At 39.7% G+C, this 23,378-nt stretch overlaps 1 protein-coding gene across 3 annotated transcripts in view; it reads left to right on the forward strand.

Moving 5' to 3' along the window:
• The window catches only part of LOC126419128 (ceramide phosphoethanolamine synthase-like), a 70,918-nt gene extending 48,502 nt beyond the window's left edge, over nucleotides 1–22,416 (forward strand). For all 3 annotated transcript variants that reach the window (XM_050086233.1, XM_050086234.1, XM_050086232.1), the window contains exon 6: nucleotides 20,704–22,416. In XM_050086233.1, the coding sequence (XP_049942190.1) occupies nucleotides 20,704–21,110 (407 nt within the window). In that variant the 3' untranslated portion in view covers nucleotides 21,111–22,416. The remainder of the gene's footprint in view (nucleotides 1–20,703) is intronic.
• The last annotated feature ends 962 nt before the right edge of the window (nucleotides 22,417–23,378 follow it).

Below are 23,378 nucleotides of genomic sequence, written 5' to 3' on the forward strand. Positions count from 1 at the left end.
CAGTGGCCAGCAGCTGCAGATTATTTTTTGAACTACGTTCCATAACATAAGAACTTACTAAATTCAGAGAAGTACAAATGTATTGTTAAAGTAGTGAATTTGTTGATATCAATGCAGAAATTTGTTTTGTCATAGATTCTGCTGAAATATGTTGTTAATGTATAAAATTGTTTGTATCTTCAGAAGCACTTATCCATGTTCTTTCTACTGAACTGAGAAATATTAGGGAAAACTATTAGGGAGTATTTGCGAGCATGAGTTATTGATTTCAACAAAACAATTCAAAGAGGCCATTTTCTCAAGTCTGTGGATTTAGTGTGTTAGGAAATAACTGTTAGACACACAAAATCCTTAAGTTATAGAGACAGATAATCCGTATTGCTACAAGATACAAAATCGTTATTTAGCATCTTACAGTTACTTGACTCAGAAAGCAGTGTCGGAAACTGGTAATATATAATATTTTCAGTGTCACCAAGCAAATGTGAATGATCTTACTGAATTGTCTAATCTAATAGCATTTACTGGTCTGAAAGATCTAGACATGAAAGATGGTGTGCACTAAAGGCAGAACTCTCACTACGTGAACAACCAGTCAGTATTTTTATGGGTATTCTATAAAACAAAAGTGAGTATGGCTATGTTAAATATTGATCTCTTGGAATTTTAGGTAAAATTGTGTTAATCTGCATCACACGAATATAATGATGGTGAGAGAGATTTTTCCTAATTTTTAAGAGTTCTTTGTGAGGAAAAATCATCTATGCACAATGTTTATTAAATGATAGGCGATAAATTCAAGATGTGTTGACAGCTTATGGCAGTGTAGCAAAAGTGCCAATTACGAAAGATTTACCTAAGTTTCTCTCTTGAGCTGGAGTATATTATGAAAATAACGTTGAAGAGCAAAGACAAGTGGAAGAGAAGTAGTTTTAAGCTGAGAAAGAGAAAAAGTAGCAGCCAAACAGACTCAAAGTTACAAAAACTTGCAAATTTAAAAAATTAATTGAAGAAACTTGAAGAGCAGTTGAGGACAGTGTCACAGGAGAGAAAAGAAACAAACGATTCTTCTTACTTTCTTTCAAGAAGCAAACCACAGACTGAAAGATGAAACAAATAAGAAAGACTTGGAAGGTGCCAGGGTAGCTCGGGCAATGATGGAAGGCACATTCAAATTATGTGAAAAAGAAAGGGAACTTGACAACAGTGAAGATAAGATTTTGAAGATTATTCATAAATGACAGTCAAATTTGATTGACTCCTTTTTAGTAAAGAAGCCTAAAGAGTACTGTTTGAGTCATTTTCCTGACAGCATGTAATTTTAATTTTGTATATACTTTTAAATTCTTTATTACACATACCCCCTACCCCCACGAACCATGGACCTTGCCGTTGGCAGGGAGGCTTGCGTGCCTCAGCAATATGGACAGCCATACCATAGATGCAACCACAACAGAGGGGTATCTGTCAAGAGGCCAGACAAACGCATGGTTTCTGAAGAGGGGCAGCAGCCTTTTCAGTAGTTGGAGGGGCAACAGTCTGTGTGATTGACTGATCTGGCCTTATAACATCAGCCAAACTGGCCTTGCTATGCTGGTACTGCGAATGGCTGAAAGCAAGGGGAAACTACAGCCATAATTTTTCTTGAGGGCATTTAGGTCTACTGTGTGATTAAATGATGATGTCCTCTTGGGTAAAATATTCTGGAGGTAAAATAGTCCCCATTCGGATCTCCGGGTGGTGACTACTGAGGAGGACATTGTCAGGAGAAACAAAACTGGTGTTCTGTGGATCAGAGCGTGGAATGTCAGGTCCCTTAATCTGGCATGTAAGTTAGAAAATTTAAATAGGGAAATGGATAGGTTAAATTTAGATATAGTGAGAATTGGTGAAGTTCTGTGACAGGAGGAGCAGGACTTCAGGTCAGATGAATGAGGGTTATAAATACAAAATCAAATAGGGGTGATCTGGGGTGGGTTTAATAATGAATAGGAACATGGATAAGCTACTATGAACAGCACAGTGAGCCCATTATTGTAGTCAAGATACACGAAACCCACACCCACCACAATAATAAAAGTTTATATGCCAACTAGCTCCGCATATGATGAAGAGACTGATGAAATGTGTGATGATATAAAGGAATTTATTCAGATAGTTAAGGGATCTGAAAATTTAATAGTCATGGCGACAGGAATTCAGTAGTAGGAAAAGGAAGAGAAGGAAAATTAGTAGGTAAATATGGACTGGGGGAAAGGAATGAAAGAGGAAGCCACCTTGTAGAATTTTACACAGAGCATAACTTAATCATAGCTCACACTTGGTTTAAGAACAATGAGAGAAGGTTGTATATACGGAAGAGACCTGGATACACTGGAAGGTTTCAGATTGATTATATAATGGTTAGATGAAGATTTAGGAACCAGATTTTAAATTGTAAGACATTTCCAGGGGTAGATGTGGACTCTGATCATAATTCATTGGTTATGAACTGCAGATTAAAACTTAAGAAACTGCAAAAAAGGCAGAAATTTAAGGAGATGGGATCTGGATAAACTGAAAGAATCAGAGGTTGTAGACGGTCTCAGAGGGGTATTAGGGAATGATTGACAAGAAAGGAAGAAAGGAATACAATAGAAGAAGAATGGGTAGCTCTGAAATAGTGAAGGCAACAGAGGATAATGTAGGTAAAAAGACAAGGGTAACATGAGGTATACTGAATTTAACCAGTAAAAGTAGAAAACATAAAAATGCAATAAATGAAATGGGCGAAAAGGAATACAAACATCTAACAAATGAGGTTGACAGGAAGTGCAAAATGGCTAAGCAGAAATCGCCAGAGGAGAAATGTAAAGCTGTTGAAGCGTAGATTACAAGGGACAAGATGGATACTGCCTACAGGAAAACTAATTTTCCTTTGGAGAAAAGAAAACCACCTCTATGAATATCAAGAACTCAGATGGAAAACCAGTCCTAAGCAAAGAAGGGAAAGCAGAAAGGTGGAAGGAGTGTGTAGAGGGTTATACAATGGAGTTGTACTTGAGGGCAATATTGTGGAAATGGAAGAGGACGTAGAGGAAGAGGAAAAGGGAGATGTGATACTATGTGAAGAATTTGAGAAAGCACTGAAAGAGTTAAGTCAAAACAAGGCCCCGGTATCAGACAACATTCCATTAGAGCTACTGATAGCCTTGGGAGAGCCAGCTATGACAAAACTCTTCCATTTAGTGAGCAAGATGTAAGAGACAGGCAAAATACCCTCAGATTTAAAGAAGAATATAATAATCATGATTCTAAAGAATGCAAATGCTGACAGGTGTGAAAATTACTGAACCATCAGTTTAAAAAGTCACAGCTACAAAATAACAACATGAATCCTTTGCAGAAGAATGAAAAAACTTGTAGAATCCGACCTCGGGGAAGATAGTTTGGATTCTGGAGAAATGTAGGAACATGTAAGGCAATACTGACCCTACGACTTCTCATAGAAGATAGGTTAAGGAAAGGCAAACCTTTACATTTATAGCATTTGTAGACTTAGAGAAAGCTTTTGACAATGTTGATTGGAACACACTCTCTCAAATTCTAAAGGTAGCAGACGTAAAATCTAGCTAGTGAAAGACTATTTACAACTTGTACTGAAACCAGACGGCAGTTGTAAGTGTCAAGGGGCATGAAAGGGAAGCAGTGGTTACAAATGGAGTCAGACAGGATTGTAGCCTATCCCTGATGTTATTCAATCTGTGTATTAAGCAATAAAGGAAACAAAAGAAAAATTTGGAGTAAGGACTCAAGTTCACAGAGAAGAAACAAAAACTTCGAGGTTTGCCGATGACATTGTAATTCTGTAAGTGGCATCAAAGGACTTAGATGCACGGCTGAACTGAATGGACAGTGCCTTGAAAGGAGGATGAAAGGTGAACATCAACAAAAGCAAAATGAGGATAATGGAATGTAGTCAAATTAAATCAGGTGATGCTGAGGGAATTAGATTAGGAAATGAGACACTTAAAGTAGTTGGTGGCTATTTGGGGAGCAAAATAACTGATGATGGTCAAAGTAGAGAGGATATAAAATGTAGACTGGCAATGGTAGACAAAGTGTTTGTGAAGAAGAGAAATTTGTTAACATCGAGTATAGATTTAAGTGTCGGGCAGTCTTTTCTGAAAGTATTTGTATGTAGTGTAGCCCAAACCAGTCTTTGGATTGAAGACCACAACAACACCATTACACTTAAAAATGATTTGTTTATCATACTTATAAATATGAATTGTATTTGTATGAATTGGTTGTAATGATAAACAATAAATATTGAAGTTACTAAAATGGCTACTATTTTTTAGCCTTATACTACTATTTTTGCAATTACTTTTCTGGTTTTGTGTTACTAAAGCTACTCATTTTACATGCATCACTCTGTGACATTTCTGGTATAAGGTGTTTTTATAGCTGTAATCCAAGGTGATTTTGAGCAAGATGGAAATTTGTTAATTTGTGATTCTAAGTGAGAGTGCTGCTAGAATTTGGTGCTGGATGATAGGAGTCATTTTTTTAATGGGGATATTTGTCTACATGCTTATGTCCAGACTGCTGGTTTTGTATTGCTGGTTACAGATACGTGATTGAGATGTGTACTTAAATGGTATCTATTCTTGGTTGCATGATATGAATGAAGATCATAATGTTTACTGAGGTCACTTAGTAGTTCCTTGGCCAACAAATAATCTGGGAAACTAACAGCAGTAACAAACAACCTTAAAGGAGCCTGTGCCTTGTGTGGCTTAACAGCTCTGAAAGTAGATCATCTCGGGTTCATTGGTAACAGTTCTTTTAAAAGAGCAAAGTGAACAGGATGTGTTTCTTTAAGACCCTTCTGGATTTGTGCAAGGAACTTAGTTGTGAGGTTGAGTGGGCATTAATTTCCTGGCCTATTTGTTGACCTAAGAACTGTAAAGTTTCGTCAGTAAATATTATTATTTTTATACAGATTATTCAATCAAGAATAGAGCATTTAGTTACTTGTCTGTGATATGTTATGCATACAAGTAACCCACTGCGGTACAAACAACTGCCAACAGAGAATTGATGGCATGAGACTAGTTATAGAGATGTCTCACTCAAAGTATGGAGTGTATTATTCTGCAAACCAAACCTAGTAATGAAATCCACTTGTCTAACATGATGATGACATCGAAATTTTAATGGTGGAACTCATAAGTGCACTGTAGCTTCTGTCTCCAAACCCTCTGCTGTTAAATTTATTTTCTAAGCCCCCAGAAAATCACCAAACCCCAAAAAATCATTATCAGCAACTTCAGCACACACCACATTGTAATTCTTTAGGCTTTTGTTCATGTTATTCTCGGAACATATTTCAACGGCGGGACTTTCCGTCTTCTTCAAATGCTCCCTGAAGAAGACAGGCAGCAACTGAAGAAAACAGCGAGTCACACCATTGAAATATCATGTGCGAATGGTGCAAATGATTGACAGAAGAATAAGATTGCAGATATAGTGCATGTAACAACAGTGGACTCGATGTTGAGTGGTGGGCAGAGTGCAAGTCACTACCTCAAACTCATAGGTGACCCAAAGCAACGAAATATATTCTATTCCTGTCAATGGAAGAAGAGTTACAAACCTGATATCCTTTTTGCCAGGTATTATGTCAGTCAGATGATAAAGAAGCAAGTTCTCTAAGCAATACTTTCCACACAACACTGACCAGTTATGTGTACCACTCAAAAAATTTTATAATCTCAAGTCATACAATTTAGACACAAATTGAACTATGAACATCCAAAGTGGGACAGCCCCACGAAACTGAGTTGAAGACAAAATGTTGAAAATACATCCCAATCCAAAGAATAATGGTGCATTCATCAAGCTCGTGCATAAAGCTGCATATTAGAGCATCCCAAGGTGCTGCAGAATCATCTGAATACCAGGGTTACAAGGATGATGAAGCGCAGCTATATGCCGATTACTGTCATAGCATTGAGTAACACCTTTTCTCTGATGTAATGAGGGAGTTACGTGAGACTCCAAAGTACAAAGTTGGTCCCACTCGGAGCCGAGTGGTGCAAACTGATGACAGACCGCACAACAGCAAGAAGGCCTGGTCCACAGTAAATAAATTATTCCACAACCCCCATGAACCTGTAAGATTTAGCATTGTCACTGCAAATGAAACCACTTCTCAACTTCTACTTAATGGAAAGTGCAGCAGATTGAGGATTGTTAAGGTAACAGGTGATATAAAATGAGAAACTGACAGCATCAGCCATCCTATCACAACCAAAGAAGTCACTAGTGGTATCAGAGCTCTGAAAGGTGGCAAAGCTGTCAGGGTAGACAATGTACTTGTAGAACGGCTAAACACATTGGCAAAAGAGGTACTGACTGGCTCTGCCAAATCTTAAATAACTGCCGAGAAACGTTTGTGAAGTATCCCATTATGGAATGGTGCACACAGTAAAGAAATTGGTGCCCAGGTAGCACTGAACAACAGAATTAACTTCTCTAACAAAACAATAAAACATGAACAATGGAAACTGAATCTCTATTAAAGTATGTTGTGGTGGGCTGGCCAGCTGGCATAGGGATACACGGAAGTGGCCAGTGCCACGTGGTTTTGCTGATGCGAAATAGTGCCACCTGTGTCTGGTGATTGTCACACCAGTCTTAATGTGGCAGATGACACAGTGAAATCGAACAGCATCCGTTGCAAGTGTCTGACGGGATGCCAACGTGCAAGGCATTGCTCTGTGGTGAGTGTGCCGGGTCATCAGGCATCAGCTGTACACGGCATTGGGCAGAAAATCACAAGATGACTCAAAAAATTTTCAGCCAATACCTTTACTCGGCCAATACCTTTACTCGGCCATCCATTCAAGCTATTTGAACAGACCCTTTTAGCCCGGCTCATCCCACTCATAGAAGATAAGCTTATTAGAGAACAAGCCAGCTTCCAACTTGGGCAGTCTTGCCCAGGGTAGATTTCGGATCTTACCCAGCATATTGATGATGCCTTCGAGAAATGTCTTGTTATCAGTGTTGCTTGTGTTGACCTCGGTGTGGCTTATGACATGTTAAACACCAGGAAATTTCTCCCAAAATTGTTCAACAAATCAAAAGATTGTGGCTTTATGAAGATCACTGCAGAGCTGCTGTGTTAGTTTTCAGAACACCAAAACATGCTCTTTTCCAAGAACATGTTCATGCTACCGCACTATTTAACTTGTACACTGATCAATCATTTAACAAGGCTTCCACCTCATTTATTTATGCTGACAATATGACCCCCTCTTCCCAACCTGCAAGTCATTTGAAGGCGTTGAAAGACAACGTTCATCTGCTCTTGATGTCTTGGGACAGTATTAAAAGACCAGCAGCCTGAAGTCAGTCAGCACTTTCAATCTCCATAGTAAATAAGCTGACGGCAGGTTAAAAAGTCTCATGGCTGGGAACTCCTCTGTTACAGCGCTACTGCTAAATACCTGGGGAAGTCTGACATTCAGAGAACATTGTGACAATGTCAGAATGAAGGCCATGACACGAAACAATATTGAGACATGGTATTTACTGGTACGAAGGAAAATGTGAAAGGGAGGACCCACCAGTGTAACTTTCTTTTCACCCAACTGTTTGACAATATATAATCATAATTATGTTTTCTTCACAAATCAACAAATCTGTGAAATGAATAAGCTTTTACAAGAAAAATCAAAACAAGAACAACATGATAATAATTACAAGGGCCCGGACCTGCAGCCCGCCCATTATTGGGTGAAACAGCAGTGTTTACTACTGTGCTGGACACAGTTTCTTTTATTAAATGCCCTTCTGCAACACATGAAAACATATATGTAATATTGATGACAAGGGTGTTTAAACTACTCAAACAGATGTAATATTTACTTATTTATTTAATTTGGAAACTGTATATTGAAAGGTTTGGGGTTTAGATGCGGACCTGTGCTTAAAGGTTAAACAAATTAGGAAACCATTATGACAATGATAAGGCTTGCTTCAAAGCGTGCAACCTTTCCATTTCAATCTGCAACCAAGGTGCGACTGGATCCCAACCTTTCCCTTTTGACAATCTTATTCTGGCTAAACCCTGGGTGACAGTTGGCTTTTAATATGTCAAAAGTTAAATTGCTTCTCAGTTATGAAGGCTGCTCTGAAGGAATATTTTAAAACATTATGTATGAGCACTTACTACAAGACATCTCACTCAGGAAAACCACAAGATCCAGTTAAAAATACACCAACAATGACCCGGTCTTTCAAAGACAGGAACACACACCTTAGTACAGCAGGTAGTTCAGATTATCTCAAATACAATTACAATCAAGGAATTGAACCATTTAACATGTAAATCTAACAAGCCCCCTGTTTAGCGGCCACGTGTGCCTTGGTACAATTGTTCTGACTGTGTTTCCGACCAGGAGCTGATTCATTAATCGGATGTAAACTAGAAAGGAAGGGCAATATAATGTCCAACACATTTTCAAATGACAGCTAGTGGCTAGTAAAATACTACGGCCTATATTTACAACAAAGGGCCACCTGAGTAAAACTCTGAGGGTCGGGTACAAACCAGAAAATAATTAGGTCGTCAGGTAGACAATGACATCAATCACCACAAGGATTACAGAATGTTACACTCCTTTATCTGCAAGTAACTCCATGGATCTATGGTGCATCATGACGGTTACTGAATGGTGCCAATCACAGCCAGGTAGAAGGGGGCAGCCAAGCCCGAGCGGTCATCAGACACAAATGATGCCAACCAACCGATGGAGTGTCGGCTTGCAGCTTGTAGTCAACACTGACCCCGGTGAGGTACTCCCGTATCATTACTTTGCGCAGGCCCTGCTTGCGTAGCTCATGGCTTCGACCACTCAGACCTTGTGACTCCTCTTGTTGCAACCCTACTGCCAATCCCTAAACTTGGTGCCTCCTCTCTCGGGCCAGTGAACCTGTATATATATCGCAAGCAAGGAGCTTATGAGGACACAACCCACAGATACCACCTCTTCCTCAGAGATATTGGCAGCAGGGCTGCAAGAGGGATAGTCGATACTACCCTTGAGCTAGTGGCGTCAGACAGAACAGTCTACTAACTTAATGGCGCCATCTCTCAGATATCCTTAAAAAAAACTCAAAGGTACAAGTTGCCGGGCAAGCCCACATCTACTTAGGATGTTGGCTCTTGCCTTGTGCTATTCAGCAGGAGAATATGCTTCTCCTGTGTGGTACCAATCCTGCCACTCAAACCAGGTTTATATCACTGTTCACGAAACTTATTGCAAAGTGACCAGGATGCTTGACACCACCTCCAGTTGAGAAGATTCAGGTTCTGGCTGGAATAGCTCTACCTGGTATCACACAGCAACAGCAAAATCTGAAAGGAACAAAGTCAGCACTGATGACCCACCCACTTCATGGGCATGAAAGTGTTGCTTGACATCTTTGCAGCAGGAAAAGTTTCATCCAAAGTGCCTCTTCCTTAGTGAAGTCTAAGGTAGAAGACAGGCTTGAACACTGGCAGGAAAGAGTTAAAAGTGATTGGATACCACCAACAGAGGAGCTACACCCCAGGAAACAGCCTGCCATGGCCAGCAGGGAGATCACTTATACTTCGTTCATCGTAAGAATACACCTGATGTAAACAAACACATGCACGATTATTGATCAGCAGCCATAGCTCTTGTACACTGTTGTTGTTTCGCTCTTGAATGTAGGTCCATCTTATTTATTAGATATCTTATTACTATCTCACTGTAAATGAAACTTTAAGAATCCTGATGTATTAACAACCATCAACATTTTTCTTCATCATAATTTAGCTAAGTAATTTTTATTTCAAAAATCGTGTACAGCTACCATCTCTGTAAGCACTACTTGTGCTCTGATTGTCTCGCTGTGAAACTGGAGGACACTGCTTCCTGCTTCATAGTGAAACACGCTCGTGGAACACCATTAATTGTTAGAAATAAGTTGTTCTTAAAGTTTTTCACAAGATTACAGAGAAAAATCACCTTTGACATTTTTCGAGAAACACAATGTGATAAATATAAGGAAGAGTATTTCAATTATGTGCGTGGTTTGATCGGTAGCGTCATAGATTTATAATTGTGTGTTGGGAGCTGTTTGAAACCCATTGCAGTCTACAATATTTTTTGTTCGGTTTGAATATCTAAATCAGTATGAAATTCATCACATGTATGGTAATTAACTTGCACTTGACCATCATTTTTTTTCGAGATAAATGCACATTTTCTAGTTTCTAACTACATATTGCACACAAAATTCTGGTTTTCATTGGAGATACACATTCTTAATTATCTGTATTTTATAAAAGGTTGTTGAAGTTGAACATTACAAAATTTAATTTTTTAGGGAAAAATTAAAAAAAATCAAATACTCTTTGTTTGAATATGCCCATTGTTTTGTAAGACAGATGTGGTCTCACATGAGCCAGAGTGATAAGCATCGTAGAAACAAGGAAAACAATTTTCATGGCATCGAGCACACTGTACAAATACCGCATTTTTACAGTTGTTACTTTAACATTGCAATCGGAACCCAATGGAATTGATCTGCAGCCACGTTATGGGATTTGTCATGAGAAATAACAAGACAGTTAAACTGCCAAACATACTGGGACTAATGCATGAAGCTTTGACACACAACTGCTGAGCGATGGTGAAATGCAGAACAGCACATCATAAAAGAGGAAGATATGTGGACTTTCTGGTGGCTTGGGATTCTGTTGCTGATTGCCTTGTTATCAACGTAGCATTAGTGAAATCTATTCCTCAGTCTGATATGGAAGGAGTTCAGAGATTACCAGATAACTGACAGTAATACCCTCAGTGAGGTCAATATTTAACTGCTTTGTGAAATCCCAGCATTGTGCTTATATGCCACACATAGCTCATACAGAAAAATTCTTTGTTAAAGTCAGTTATTTTCACCAGCCAAGGAAGTCGTTTCTGAAAGTATTTGTATGTCGTGTAGCCATGTATGGAAATGAAACGTGGACGATAAATAGTTTGGACAGGAAGAGAATAGAAGCTTTCGAAATGTGGTGCTACAGAAGAATGCTGAAGATTAGATGAGTAGATCACATAACTAATGAGGAGGTATTGAATAGAATTGGGGAGAAGAGGAGTCTGGGGCACAACTTGACAAGAAGGAGGGACGAGTCGGTAGGACACATTCTGAGGCATCAAGGGATCACAAATTTAGCATTGGAGGGCAGCGTGGAGGGTAAAAATCGTATAGGGAGATCAATAGATGAATACGTTAAGCATATTCAGAAGGGTATAGGTTGCACTAAGTACTGGGAGATGAAAAAGCTTGCACAGGATAGAGTACCTTGGAGAGCTCCATCAAACCAGTCTCAGGACTGAAGACAACAACAACAACATTTTCACCGTTCTTGTTTTTAATTACAGCACAGTGTTAGCGAAGACTGAGAGCGTGTTATACTTTCCATCATATCACCTAAGAAGTGTACTGACTGAGTTTTCCCATTAAAAAAAAAAAAAAATTAAACAATGTTCAAAACTATATCATTCTCTACTCGTCTCTCTTTATGTCTGTACTGCAACTGTTCACACCATTGCTGTCCAAGTTAAATGTGCCAGTAAAGCTGTTGTCCTATATTATTGCTGAGTCAATATATCTGTAATGCACAGCGTAAAATGTAACTTCATTATCGTACTTGACTATACTCAAGACAGCTTAGTTTCCACTCCATGTGAAACAAAATCAAATGAGATTACAGCAAACACAGAAGAATGCATAGTGTAATGTTTACATCAGGTTTATTCTTGTGATGAACTGAATGTAATTGTCTTTGTGGTGGGCATCGGCCAGAGTAAAACTGCACATTAAAATGGGGACTCGGTGATAGTGAAGCTGCGTCCTGTGCATGTGGTGTCGAGGAGACAATGATCTATTTCCTCCACTGTCCTGTTTACACCACCTCCTCATGCACTGTGACACAAGACAATCTGGCATCAGGAAGCCCAGAAGCAGTGCACCTTGCTCAGGCTCTACACATCATTTAAATGGTTGTCATTGACATGCTAAGATGATGATTTAATTACACACCACAATCAGGTAAATGTAACAAGCAGTACAAATCTAGCAAGTCTGGACACCATAAGTATATGCACAAATATCCCCATTAAAGAAGTCATTCCTATCATGGAGTCCAAATTACAATAGCACTCTCGCCTAGAAATGCAAACCCATAACAAATTCCTCATTTTGCTGAGGCTCCCCTCCCTGCCCGGGGGCTCACCACTCTTTGGTAAGTTTGTGCTTGGACTTTGCAACACCTCTTCCCTTTCAGTGTTGCGTGTCTATACTACCTTTTTCCCCTACCGCAGGGAACATATCTGTGACATTTTCAGGAATGTGTTCTGAGGCTTTGATAGCACGACATCAGAACAGCTCATCTGTCTTTCCTTTCTTTCTTCATCTCATACTGTCCCTCCATTTCGGTGTTAGAGGTTCCTCTATGTTTCTTCTTCCTCCTTGTATGCTCCTGAAGGCCGGCCCATGCATTTGACACCCAGGAGGTGACTGTGTAATGCATAATTCCCAGCCCCGATTGACAGGTAGTGTTTGCACTTACCTTCTGGTAGAGGCAGACCCAGGGAGAGGTGATTGCCTGAGCTGTGACTTTCCCAAATTTCCAGTTGGTCCCTCTGTCAGAAGTTTGGGAGGTGTGATCTGAGGTGTGAACAATCACCTAAAGTGGGTGAGCCTACCTCCGAGGGAGCCCCCAGTTGGAAGGAGCATGCCTCGGAGATGCTGACAATTGTGATGAATTTTTGTCACAATGAGCCACTCACCTTCATCTCAGTCTCTGTCTACTAAACATAAATAAAATGAGGCTAAATATTCAGACTCTCAAAGACACACCTTGGTTCCTTGTGGTATCACATACTGAAGACGGTCAGCCCTTTGCTATGGTTAATCAGTTTTTTATTCAGAAAGGTGGTGATGCAATTGCTGGTCCTGATAGCAATTTTCAAGCCCAACAATTGCTTACAGCTTCTCTCCTCCTTGGCTATCCTGTTTGTTTTGAGACCCATTGAATACTGAATTCTTCACGTGGTGTTATTTACACTCGGCTGCATGATAGTCTGACTGAGGGAGAAATCCAAACTTATCTCTTCGATCAGGGTGTCACTGCGGTCCATTGAGTAATGAAAAAGATTGATGCCACCATAGTTCGTACACACAGTATTTTTCTCGCTTTTGATCGAGCAGTGCTGCTATAGAACATGAAAGCAGGCTATGAAGTCATCACAGTCAAACAATACATTCCAAACCCCATGCATTGCTACCAGTGTCAATTTCACAACCACACTCAAATGTCCTGTAAAAACACTGCCAACTGTGTTACTTGTGGCAGGGATGCTCAAAGGGGCTACTGCCCACCTCCACCTCCCCACTGCATCAGTTGCAAAGGAGGCAATTCCACCTCATTCCAAGAATGCTCAGTGTATTTCGAAGAGTGGTTTGTCCAGGAGATTTGGGTGAAAGAAAATGTACCTTACCCTGTTGCTTGCAAGTTGTTAGTCAAAAGCCCAGTGTTTTGCCATCTGGCACTTACAGTACTACTCTTGCTATGCCTCACTCCACGAAGGATGTGGCCACTCAGACTTGTGACCTAAAATTCAGCACTGCGCAGTTATCAAATCACCCACTATCATGGTAGCATCCCCGTCTCCTTATCTTCCAACTGTGCACCAAACCTCCAAATTTTTGCCACTGGTGGTGAAATCCCATTCTTCACAACCGGAAGTCCGGAAAGCACAAAAGGAATGCTTTCTTGAAAACTTATGTCTCTCCAGCCAACAAACATCTGAGTCTTCATTTGACAATCGCAAAGGCTCTAAAAAATCAAAGACAAACTGTCTTCTCCTTTGCCAAGTTGGAGAACCTCTTAAACGGTGTCACCACGTGATACCCTCATCTGGCCAACCTCTGTTTCACCAGTGCACACCACCAACCGTTTTTCTGCACTGGAATGTACAGGCCAACTCAGAATGCTGATGGCTCTGTGCATCTCATGGAACAGGATCCTCCAGCCTCTGTGCCCTGTAGCGTAGCCGTGAGTCTTCGAAGGCTGGCACTCGACGGCCACTTAGGTGACAACGCTTCATTTTCTTCCCCTTCTCTCCTTTTCTTGTCATGAATCTTCCCCAGTGGAATGTTCATGGCCTTAGATCCAACAAGAAGGAATTACGCCTGCTATTGAAATTGCAGCATTTACTTGTTTTCTGCCTACAGAAAACAAAATTGCATCGTCGTGACTTCTTTGACCTCCTGCATTTCTTTCTGGTCTGTGTTGACTGTTCCCCAGAGGATGAATTTCCATCTTGTGGGGAGTTGTGCTGCTCCTCCGGGATGATGATCACAGAGAAACTATCTCACTGAACACCCAGCTACAAACTGTTGCAGACCATTTTCCTCCTTTGCTTCACCTTTTCTTTGTACCGTCTACATCCCTCCGTCATTTGGTGTTGCCAGGGCAGACTTCCTCCATCTTATTGGGCCACTTCCTCACCCCTTTTTTGCTGCTTGATGAGTTTAATGAACACCATCCTGTGGGGGCTCTTCCAGAAACTCTCCAAAAGGTGTCCTTTTATCTGTCATTCTCAATCAACTCTACATCATCTGCCTTAACACTGGAGCACCCATATTTCTTTCAGACTCCATGCACACCATATTCGCATATGGTCCTCTCGTTCTGCACTGCCCAGCTTGCACATCGTTTTGAGTGGCCTGTTCTCTCTGACATGTACTTAAGTGACCACTTCCCGTTTACTGTCTGTTAGCTAACTCCTACCCCACCTACGTGTAAACTCAATTGGTAGCTTTGTATGTCCAACTGGAGGCTTTACTTCTCCCTGGTGACATTCGCCAAACAACAGTTGTGATGACCAGGCAGAATACCTTACAAATGTTAACCTTACCGCTGCAGAACATTCCATTCCTTGCACTTCATCTTTACCATGCCTTGTCCCAGACCCTTGGTGGACTGAGATGTTCCATTGAGAAATTCGCTCGCAGACATGATCTCCGTGTTTTCCGCAGCCATCCTATGATGGCACACTGTATTTATTACGAACAGTTGTGAGAGCAGTGTCATTGCATTCTTTGGGATAGAAAAAAAAGCCGGCTGGGTTTCGTTTACTTGTTCTTTTAACAGTTCCACTCCCTCTTCCGTCATGTGGGCAAACTCTGGTGGCGCTCAGGGACCAAGGTCCATTCCCCTGACCATATTAGATGGTGTCATAGTGGACCCCATTGCTATCTCCAATACCTTAGGCCACTATTTTGCAGAGATTTCAAGCTGCAGCCACTATCACCATGCTTTCCTCCATCAGAAACAAGTGGAGGAGGCACTGGCTATACCCTTCTCCACTCAGAATCGTGAATGCTAAAATGCCGCCTTTACTATGAGGAAGCTAGATCACACTCTCACTTCATCCCAAACTTCAGCACCAGGGTTGGACGATTTCCACATTCGGATATTTCAGCACTTTTCTTTAGGGGGCAAGTAGTTTGTCCTTCATATGTACAATCATATCTGGGCATAGAGCATGTTTCCCAGATGCTGGTGTGAAGCCACTGCCATACCCAGACCTAAACCCAGTAAGGAAAAACACCTTCCTTCTAGCTACTGCCCTATTTCTCTAACCAGCTGTTTTTGCAAGGTGATGGAGTGTATGATTCATGCCCGGCTGATACATTGGCTTGAGTCCCTCAATTTAGTAACCACTGCACAACATGGATTTCAAGCACGCTGTTCTGCAGTTGATCATCTTATCACTTTGTCCGACCATGTCATGAATGGTTTAATGCAGAAATAACAGATTGTGGCAATGTTTTTTGATCTAGAGAAAGCCTAAGATACCTGATGGAGGACTGGTATCCTCCTTACTCTCAACACGTGGGGCTTCAGAGACCACCTACTCCGTTTCCTTCAGGAATTTTTAAAAGGCAGAGTTTTCAAGGTACGTGTGGGTTGTACCTTGTGACACACACTTGCCCAGGAAAGCAGTGTGCCTCAGGGCTCCACCCTGAGTGTCGTCCTCTTTGCTTTAACCATTAACCCTGTTATCGCCCGTCTCCCACCAGGCATCTCCGTCTCCCTTTTTGTCGATGATTTTGCAATTCTCCATGGACTTGTTTCCTTAAGCAGTGTCTTCAACAATGTCTCGATCATCTTGACGCATGGAACATCAACAATGGCTTTTGCTTTTCCACCTACAAAACTGCTTGTATCAATTTCTGGTGGTGCAATGCGTTTCTTCCACCGTCTTTACATCTTGGGCCTGCTGTTCTTCTATTTGCTGAAGCTGTGAATTTCCTATGGCTTGTGTGTGATGGAAAACTTTCTTGGGCCTCCCAGATGCCTTAAATGGATGCCTGCTGTAGCTGGTCCCTCAGTGTCCTACATGTCCTAAGCGGTACTTTGAAGAGAGTGGATTGGACTATTCTCCTCCATTTGTAGCAGTCCCTTGTCCATGTGAAGCTATACTACAGGTGCTTTGTTTATGCATCTGCAATCTGTCCCTCTTACGCCATCTCAACGCTATCCACCACGTGACATCCATTTGGCTACTGACGCCTTTTACACTAGCCCAGATGAAAGTCTCTATGCAGAAGCTGCTGAACCACTGCTGTCATACTGACGTGATGTTCTACTCTGCGGATACACGTGCCATTTGTCTGCCATGCCTGGCTAACCATCCTGTGCTTCCTCCTTCAATGACTCCTTTGACCTCCAGCACGGGGCATGTCCCTCTTCTTTGTTACCTCCTGGAGTTCGCATTTGGCTGTTGCTCCATCATCTTGACTCTAAGCTACCTGCCACTTTCCAGATGGATGTGAAACCTTCACCTCCTTGGCTTTGTGGAGCGGCCTGTGTTCACCTTGGACTTCATTCGCTTCCTAAGGCCACTATTCCAGATTCTATCTAGCAGTGTAAGTTTCTTGACCTTCTCTTGGAAGTTAGTGATAGTACCTTCGGGTATACTGTTGGCTCTCAGACTGACCATGGTGTCAGGTGTGCATTCTTCAATTGGCCCTGACGGTTGATATTGGCTTCCAGAACACTGCTCAGTGTTTACAGCAGAGCTCTTCACCCTGTATCAGGCCACAGAGCACATCCGGCAACATAGGCTTTTCAATTGCGTCATCTGCTCTGACACTCTGTGCTGTCCAAAGCCTCTGTGTGCTGTACACTGTCCATTCCTTAGTGCAACATGTCCCGGAAAGCTGTCACTTGCTCACTTTTGATGGAGTCACTGTGACGTTTGTGTGTATTCCTGGTCACATTGGTCTGAGAAGAAACGAGGACGCTGATGCTGCTGCCAAGACTGCAGCTCTCGTACCTCGGCCTGCTAGTTCTTCGATTCCTTCCGATGATCTCCGTGTTGCTGTGTGTCAGCAGGTGGTGTCCCTTTGGCATAACCATTGGTCTTCCCTTCATGGGAACAAGCTCTGGGGAATTAAACCTCTCCCAGCAGCTTGGACGACCTCCTCTTGGCCCTCTTGCCGTGAGGAGATCATTTTAGCTAGGTTGTGTATCAGGCGCTGTCAGTTTAGCCATTGACATTTGTTAAGTGGTCGTCCCCCACCACTTTGTGCTCATTGTCATCAACCTTTGACTGTTTACAACTTCCTGTCCAAATGCCCTTTTTTCCACTTAAGTTCTAATGTATCAACCAGGTAGGAAAAGTCAGATTGCTACTTACTGTAAAGAAAACACATCAAGTTGCAGACAAGACACAATTAAGACACATACATGCTGAAGTTGGTGGTTATTTGTGTGTGCGGGCACACTTGCTCGTGTGCTCTTGTCTTTTTGTCCATCATGGCAACATGGCGAAGGACATTTAATCTGTAGTTTGGAACCTCCGTTGTCTTTACAGCGTATCTTGTGAATGTTTCTCCAAGAGGATGTCCTTGTTCTTAGCTCTCTTTCTTTCCCTCGATTGGGCTTAATGCATAATCGCTTTTAACTCCTTTTTCATAATAGTGTTCTAAGGTTCTGACATGGGTGCATATGACCTTAGTTGTTTTTGCACCCTAAAACAAAACAAGACAGAATTTTACTCAGAACTGTCCTGGATTATAGTTACAAAAATACCATATACAGACAGATTGATGATGTTAGTTGTGGGATCCCCAGGCGCCAGCATAATAGCTAATATTTGCATCAACCATGCCGAGTATGGATTTTTCTCAACCCATCCCCAACATGTTCGATGAATAATCTGTTACAGAAGATACATAAGTGACTTTTGCTTCTTTGCAGTCAGACTGGCACTGCTTCTTTACAGTCAGACTGGCACTCAATTGCAATGTTTTCAACAAGAAATGAATAAATGCACCCCAAAATCCAGTTTACATTAGAACACCACTGTGGCTTCAATCCTCCCATTTTTATATCTGGAAATAATTTTAAGAGGTCGCGAAGTTGATGGTAACATATTCAGGAAACATACAACAGCTAGTTCAATTATTCATTGTTCTTTGAATTGGAGAAAGCAGTGTGAAATGGCTATTCACTGTGCAGTGCTTCACTGCAGTAGTCGAGGCCCACTCTATGATCAAACATGTAGGTATTATATCTGATAGGCTTGGTAAATGGCTTAGGAAAGTGGAAACTTTACATGCCTTCTATGCCTCCGATAAAGTCGGATACCAAATGAAAGACCACAAAACTAGAGAATACAATCACTACACTGTCAGGTATCTATCTGATTCAGTGTAGCAGCTGCACATCAATCTATACAGTCCAACCTGGCTGCTCCTTTAATATACGTTTCAGTAAACCCAAAAATCTCAGCAATTCAAAATCAGTCGTGACTGACTTGAAAAATAATACTCATTCTATTTTGGCCATAAACATAGATTGCAGTACTTGCCATCATCAGCCTAAGGGCCAAGTTTTAAAGATGCTAGAAGAAATTGAAATTCTCTGCAATATTAATCATGATCTTTTGTACACTTAAGAATGAACAACCTTCCGTAAGTGCACAGCCCTATTACATAATTTTTCCTTCTTGTAGCAGCATCCAGTTTCATGCTTTTCTCTTTCTAGTTTCTGATAATTTTGCATTGCATATGTACCTTCAATGGTCTTAATAATTCCTAACTACAGCACAGCACTAGAACTCTGCTAAGTGTGCAGCCACTAAATGGCATATGACTATCTCTTATAATAGAAACATTATGGTTCAGTTTTTGTTCTGCACACTTAAGAATTCTACTTCCAGTAGATTTCTGCAGACTTTTAATGGTTTTATTGACTTTATATTATGGCATACTACTGGAACCTTGCTAAATGTAGAGTAACTAAATACCACTGACTATCACTTTAACAGCAATAACTTTATTGTTCATTTAGCTTTTATTCTGTGTAGGTCTCTTTAAACTGCTAGCTTTTTATAGTGTGGTTTTTATCACCTATTTGTTTCCTCATTTTAATGTGTTCATTAATCCTTTAAAATTTGTCATATTATAATTATCTATGTGCCTTTCGTGTCATTTACACCACTTTATAATATTCTTTCTCCTATTCCGCATTTAAAATTATCATTCTAAATGTGAACAGTTGGGCTAGTCAGTCTGTGTCATTCACTCCTAGTTGTCCTAAAAGATGGTCATAGTATCACACCAGTGTTTACAAACTGAGCTCACTCCTTGTGTAGCCTCTCTGTTCTCTTGCTCACTCTTGGTGGTCACCTTTATCTAGTGTCACAGGGCTCTGGTTCTCATCATATTACCTAAGTGTCACGGTTCTTAGCTTATACCAAGCCTCTTCACCTAGGCAGTTTCTCTATTTTATTACTAGTAGTTACTATGTTATTGAACATATTCTTCTCATTTTTCACCGTATCTAGCCGGACTGCCGTTAAAATTTCATAAATGGTAGTTATTAGTTTTCATCATTTTATGCATACAAGTGTGTGTAAAGATTATTTTTTAGTGCACTCTGTATTTCTGTTGTTTCTTTCCAGTAGCTCAATCTGAGAGTCATTTTTTAGCCCAAAACAGGCTGTGAATTTAAAAATAAAAGCATTAAAACTGAATCAGTGATATCCATGTCTGTTAGTGAGAAATTGGCTTAAAAACATAAGTCATAAAAACAGATAAATGACACTGGAATAGTATTTCACTTTTTGGATGCACCAGATTTTGTGTAAAGTACCGGCTCCTTTTGATTCATTTAATCTGTTGGTTTTTAATAATGTAGTATTGTGGTTAGTTGTCAGAGATGTTTCCTTGAAAAACTTTTTGTTAAATGTAGTCATTTTATAAACATGGCGTGTGGTATATGTTATCCAGAGGCATGGAGAATTTTTATTTTTCAGGTAACTTTCTTTTTAAATTTTTAACTATCTGATACATTAAAAAGTTAAATTTTCCATTGACTGTGGACAGTGTGGCATCACGAGTAAACTTTAGATTGTCTGTCAACAAGTCTCATACACAAGGATCCTATAAAACTATTTTCTGAGATGAAAATGCTATATTTAACCATATTTCCTTCAGTCCTGACTCACCTTATGTGCTCCAACCCAACTTATAAGCTTAAGAACGTTTTTGTAATTTTATGGATTTTTAGTTATGTATTTTTCTTTTCAGATTCACCGAGACACCAGTACTACCTACACACCTTTACTTGGGTGTTAAACATGTTTGGCATTTTCTTCATTCTTGCTGCACATGAGCACTATTCAATTGACGTTTTTGTGGCATTCTACATCACATCACGTCTGTTTCTGTATTATCACACACTGGCAAATAACCAAGCTCTAATGCAGCGCGATTCAAACCGTACACGGATCTGGTTTCCCCTCTTCAGCTTCTTTGAGTCATCAGTGAATGGAATAGTGCCAAATGAGTATGAATCTCCTTTTGTGGCACTGCGTAAGCTGGCATTTTGGCTGAAGGATAAGGTTGTGTTACTTGTGACCTGGACAATGCACGAACAACAACACAGTTCAATAGCAAGGGTTCTTACACAGTTGAACACCTCAAAGAACAAGTGATTGTATTTTTCAGTTAGTCTGTCCTCCCATTCACTGCTAGCTAACTGGTGCTGATAAATATCTTTGTTGGCAAGCTTAATGTGTCAATGAAATTATGTTTTCAGGAATTAATGTGAAACTGTGTGCTCGAATAAAATTTCGAAGTGGAGTACTTAAGGTGCAAAGTGTTGGTCCTTCTTAATTGTAAGATGCTTCTGGGGACCAGTATGTACGACTGACTTTTCTTCATATAAGTACATATGTGGTTCCATTTTTAATTTATTATAATGTTGCAACAAGCTGTCAAATGTGACATCTGCAACTTGTTGATGTTCCTAGTGGTAGTCAAGATATTTGCTTGTGGAAGAATGTTTAAAAAATGTGACATTGTTGTTCTTGAGAATAATTGAATCTCAGGTGTTATTAAAATATGGCTAAGAGAAATGTTATGGGGCCATCCGCTTGTTGTAAACAAGTAAATATCGTTATGTACTATAATAATGAACCATGCTCCCCTCAAAAGAATATGTTTCGGGAGAGGGGGTGAGGCTGTTTCTATCCATTACCAAATTAGAGTAGTGCTGAAGTAGCTGAAGTGGAACTTCAGGCTTATGCATCACATCTACTGTACTGTGTTGTTCTGCAGCACAGATTGTTGCTTTTTGTGTAATGGGTAAAATGAAAAGACAAAGTTTCAATGATACACCAAAGATTTTTTTAAACTTGCAGATTTCATATTGTATGTGTACTCTTTCTCTTGATGTCACTTTATTTATGAATTGTGTTTATTTTCATAAACATTAATTTCTGTTGTGCCAAATTTGAAATCTTGAGCATCCACATGACTGGTAAGAATTTTTCTGTTTTAGTTTCTGCATCTAATGCAATGTAAAGAAATTTTTGGCAAACTTTAATGTTTTAATGTGTGCTTAACATTTTATTATAGAACAAAGTGTAATGCACATACTGAAATTTATTCTATATTTTCAGCTATGAATTCATAAGACATGGGATTTAATGTGGATCTGTATTGTATAAACTCCTGCAGTTTTCTTTTTATTCTCTCATATTTTTTTATTCAGGAAAAAAATGTAGTCAGAACTGTTTATATCCAAATGTTTCATGCTGAAAATTTTTAAGTTAATGGACACTGTGATACATGTTTATAAACTAAAATATTTTGTTTGTTTTTAAAATTGCTGAAATACAGCTGGTTTTCAGTTATCTGATACTGCTCATAATTTTGATGTCTTACAATGTAAATCTAATGAAAAAAACTTGAGTTGTCAGCAGTATTATCTATCAGAGATAAATATATTTTATTTAATCGCAGAGATTTTATATTCATTTTAAATATCTGATGTTACCCAGCCTGTAGCTTGTTAACTCAATTTGTCTGCTAGTGTCTTATTTACTTCTTATGCATTTATACCACAAGATAGGGCCACTGGTTAAGAGGTCTCAGAATTTAGTGGCTGTGAATCTGCTAATAACAGAGTTCCACTGGAAATCTGTATTTGTAGTTCTTTTATTTAGTTTGTGAACTGTTTGCTCACTTACAGTTTGTATTTTAAAAATCAGAATTCAAAGAATTTCATAAAAAAGAAAAAAAATGCCACTGTGCAAATGCATTCTCTTTCATGTCTAAAGCAGTCATTTTAAATGAACTTGTACAGTAAAATTGGTCTGAGTTGAGGGTCTTGTAGTACTTGGGAGATTTAATGTGATTCTGTCTGTTCTAATTATTTGGGAGTTGACCGTCTGGTTTTAAACTTTCTTTGCTTTTTGTGTTTAATTTGATTGGGAAACTGTTGAAATTGAACTTAGATATATATGGATGGACATGAGACAGGAAAGGTTGCAACAAATTTTTCATGTGTGATTATTACCTTACGTATGAAATATTCTGTTGCAGATTAATAAAAATGAATTTCTTTGAATATTCCAAAATAATGATTCAAGTTTTACTTTTATTCAAGTACTAAAGCTTTTTGCACAAGAATGAAAATATTATTGTCCATTGAACTTAGCAAACATTTTCATGTTGCAGTGGATTTTTGTTTAACTGGATATACCCCGACTAGTTTTGAAGCATAAGACTGTCTTTACTATATGAAAATATGAAAATGTGTTTTTTTAAATATATATATTATATTGCTAAGCTCTCATGAAAATTATCCACTTTTAAATACACTCTATGATATGTTCAGAATTTATCACTTTTCTGAATGAAAATTTACAAAAGCTGCAGCTTGTATCCACCTGTGAGTGCACAAGATAAAATCTACT

Source organism: Schistocerca serialis, chromosome 9 (genome assembly GCF_023864345.2).
Source record: "Schistocerca serialis cubense isolate TAMUIC-IGC-003099 chromosome 9, iqSchSeri2.2, whole genome shotgun sequence".
Lineage (NCBI taxonomy): Eukaryota > Metazoa > Arthropoda > Insecta > Orthoptera > Acrididae > Schistocerca > Schistocerca serialis.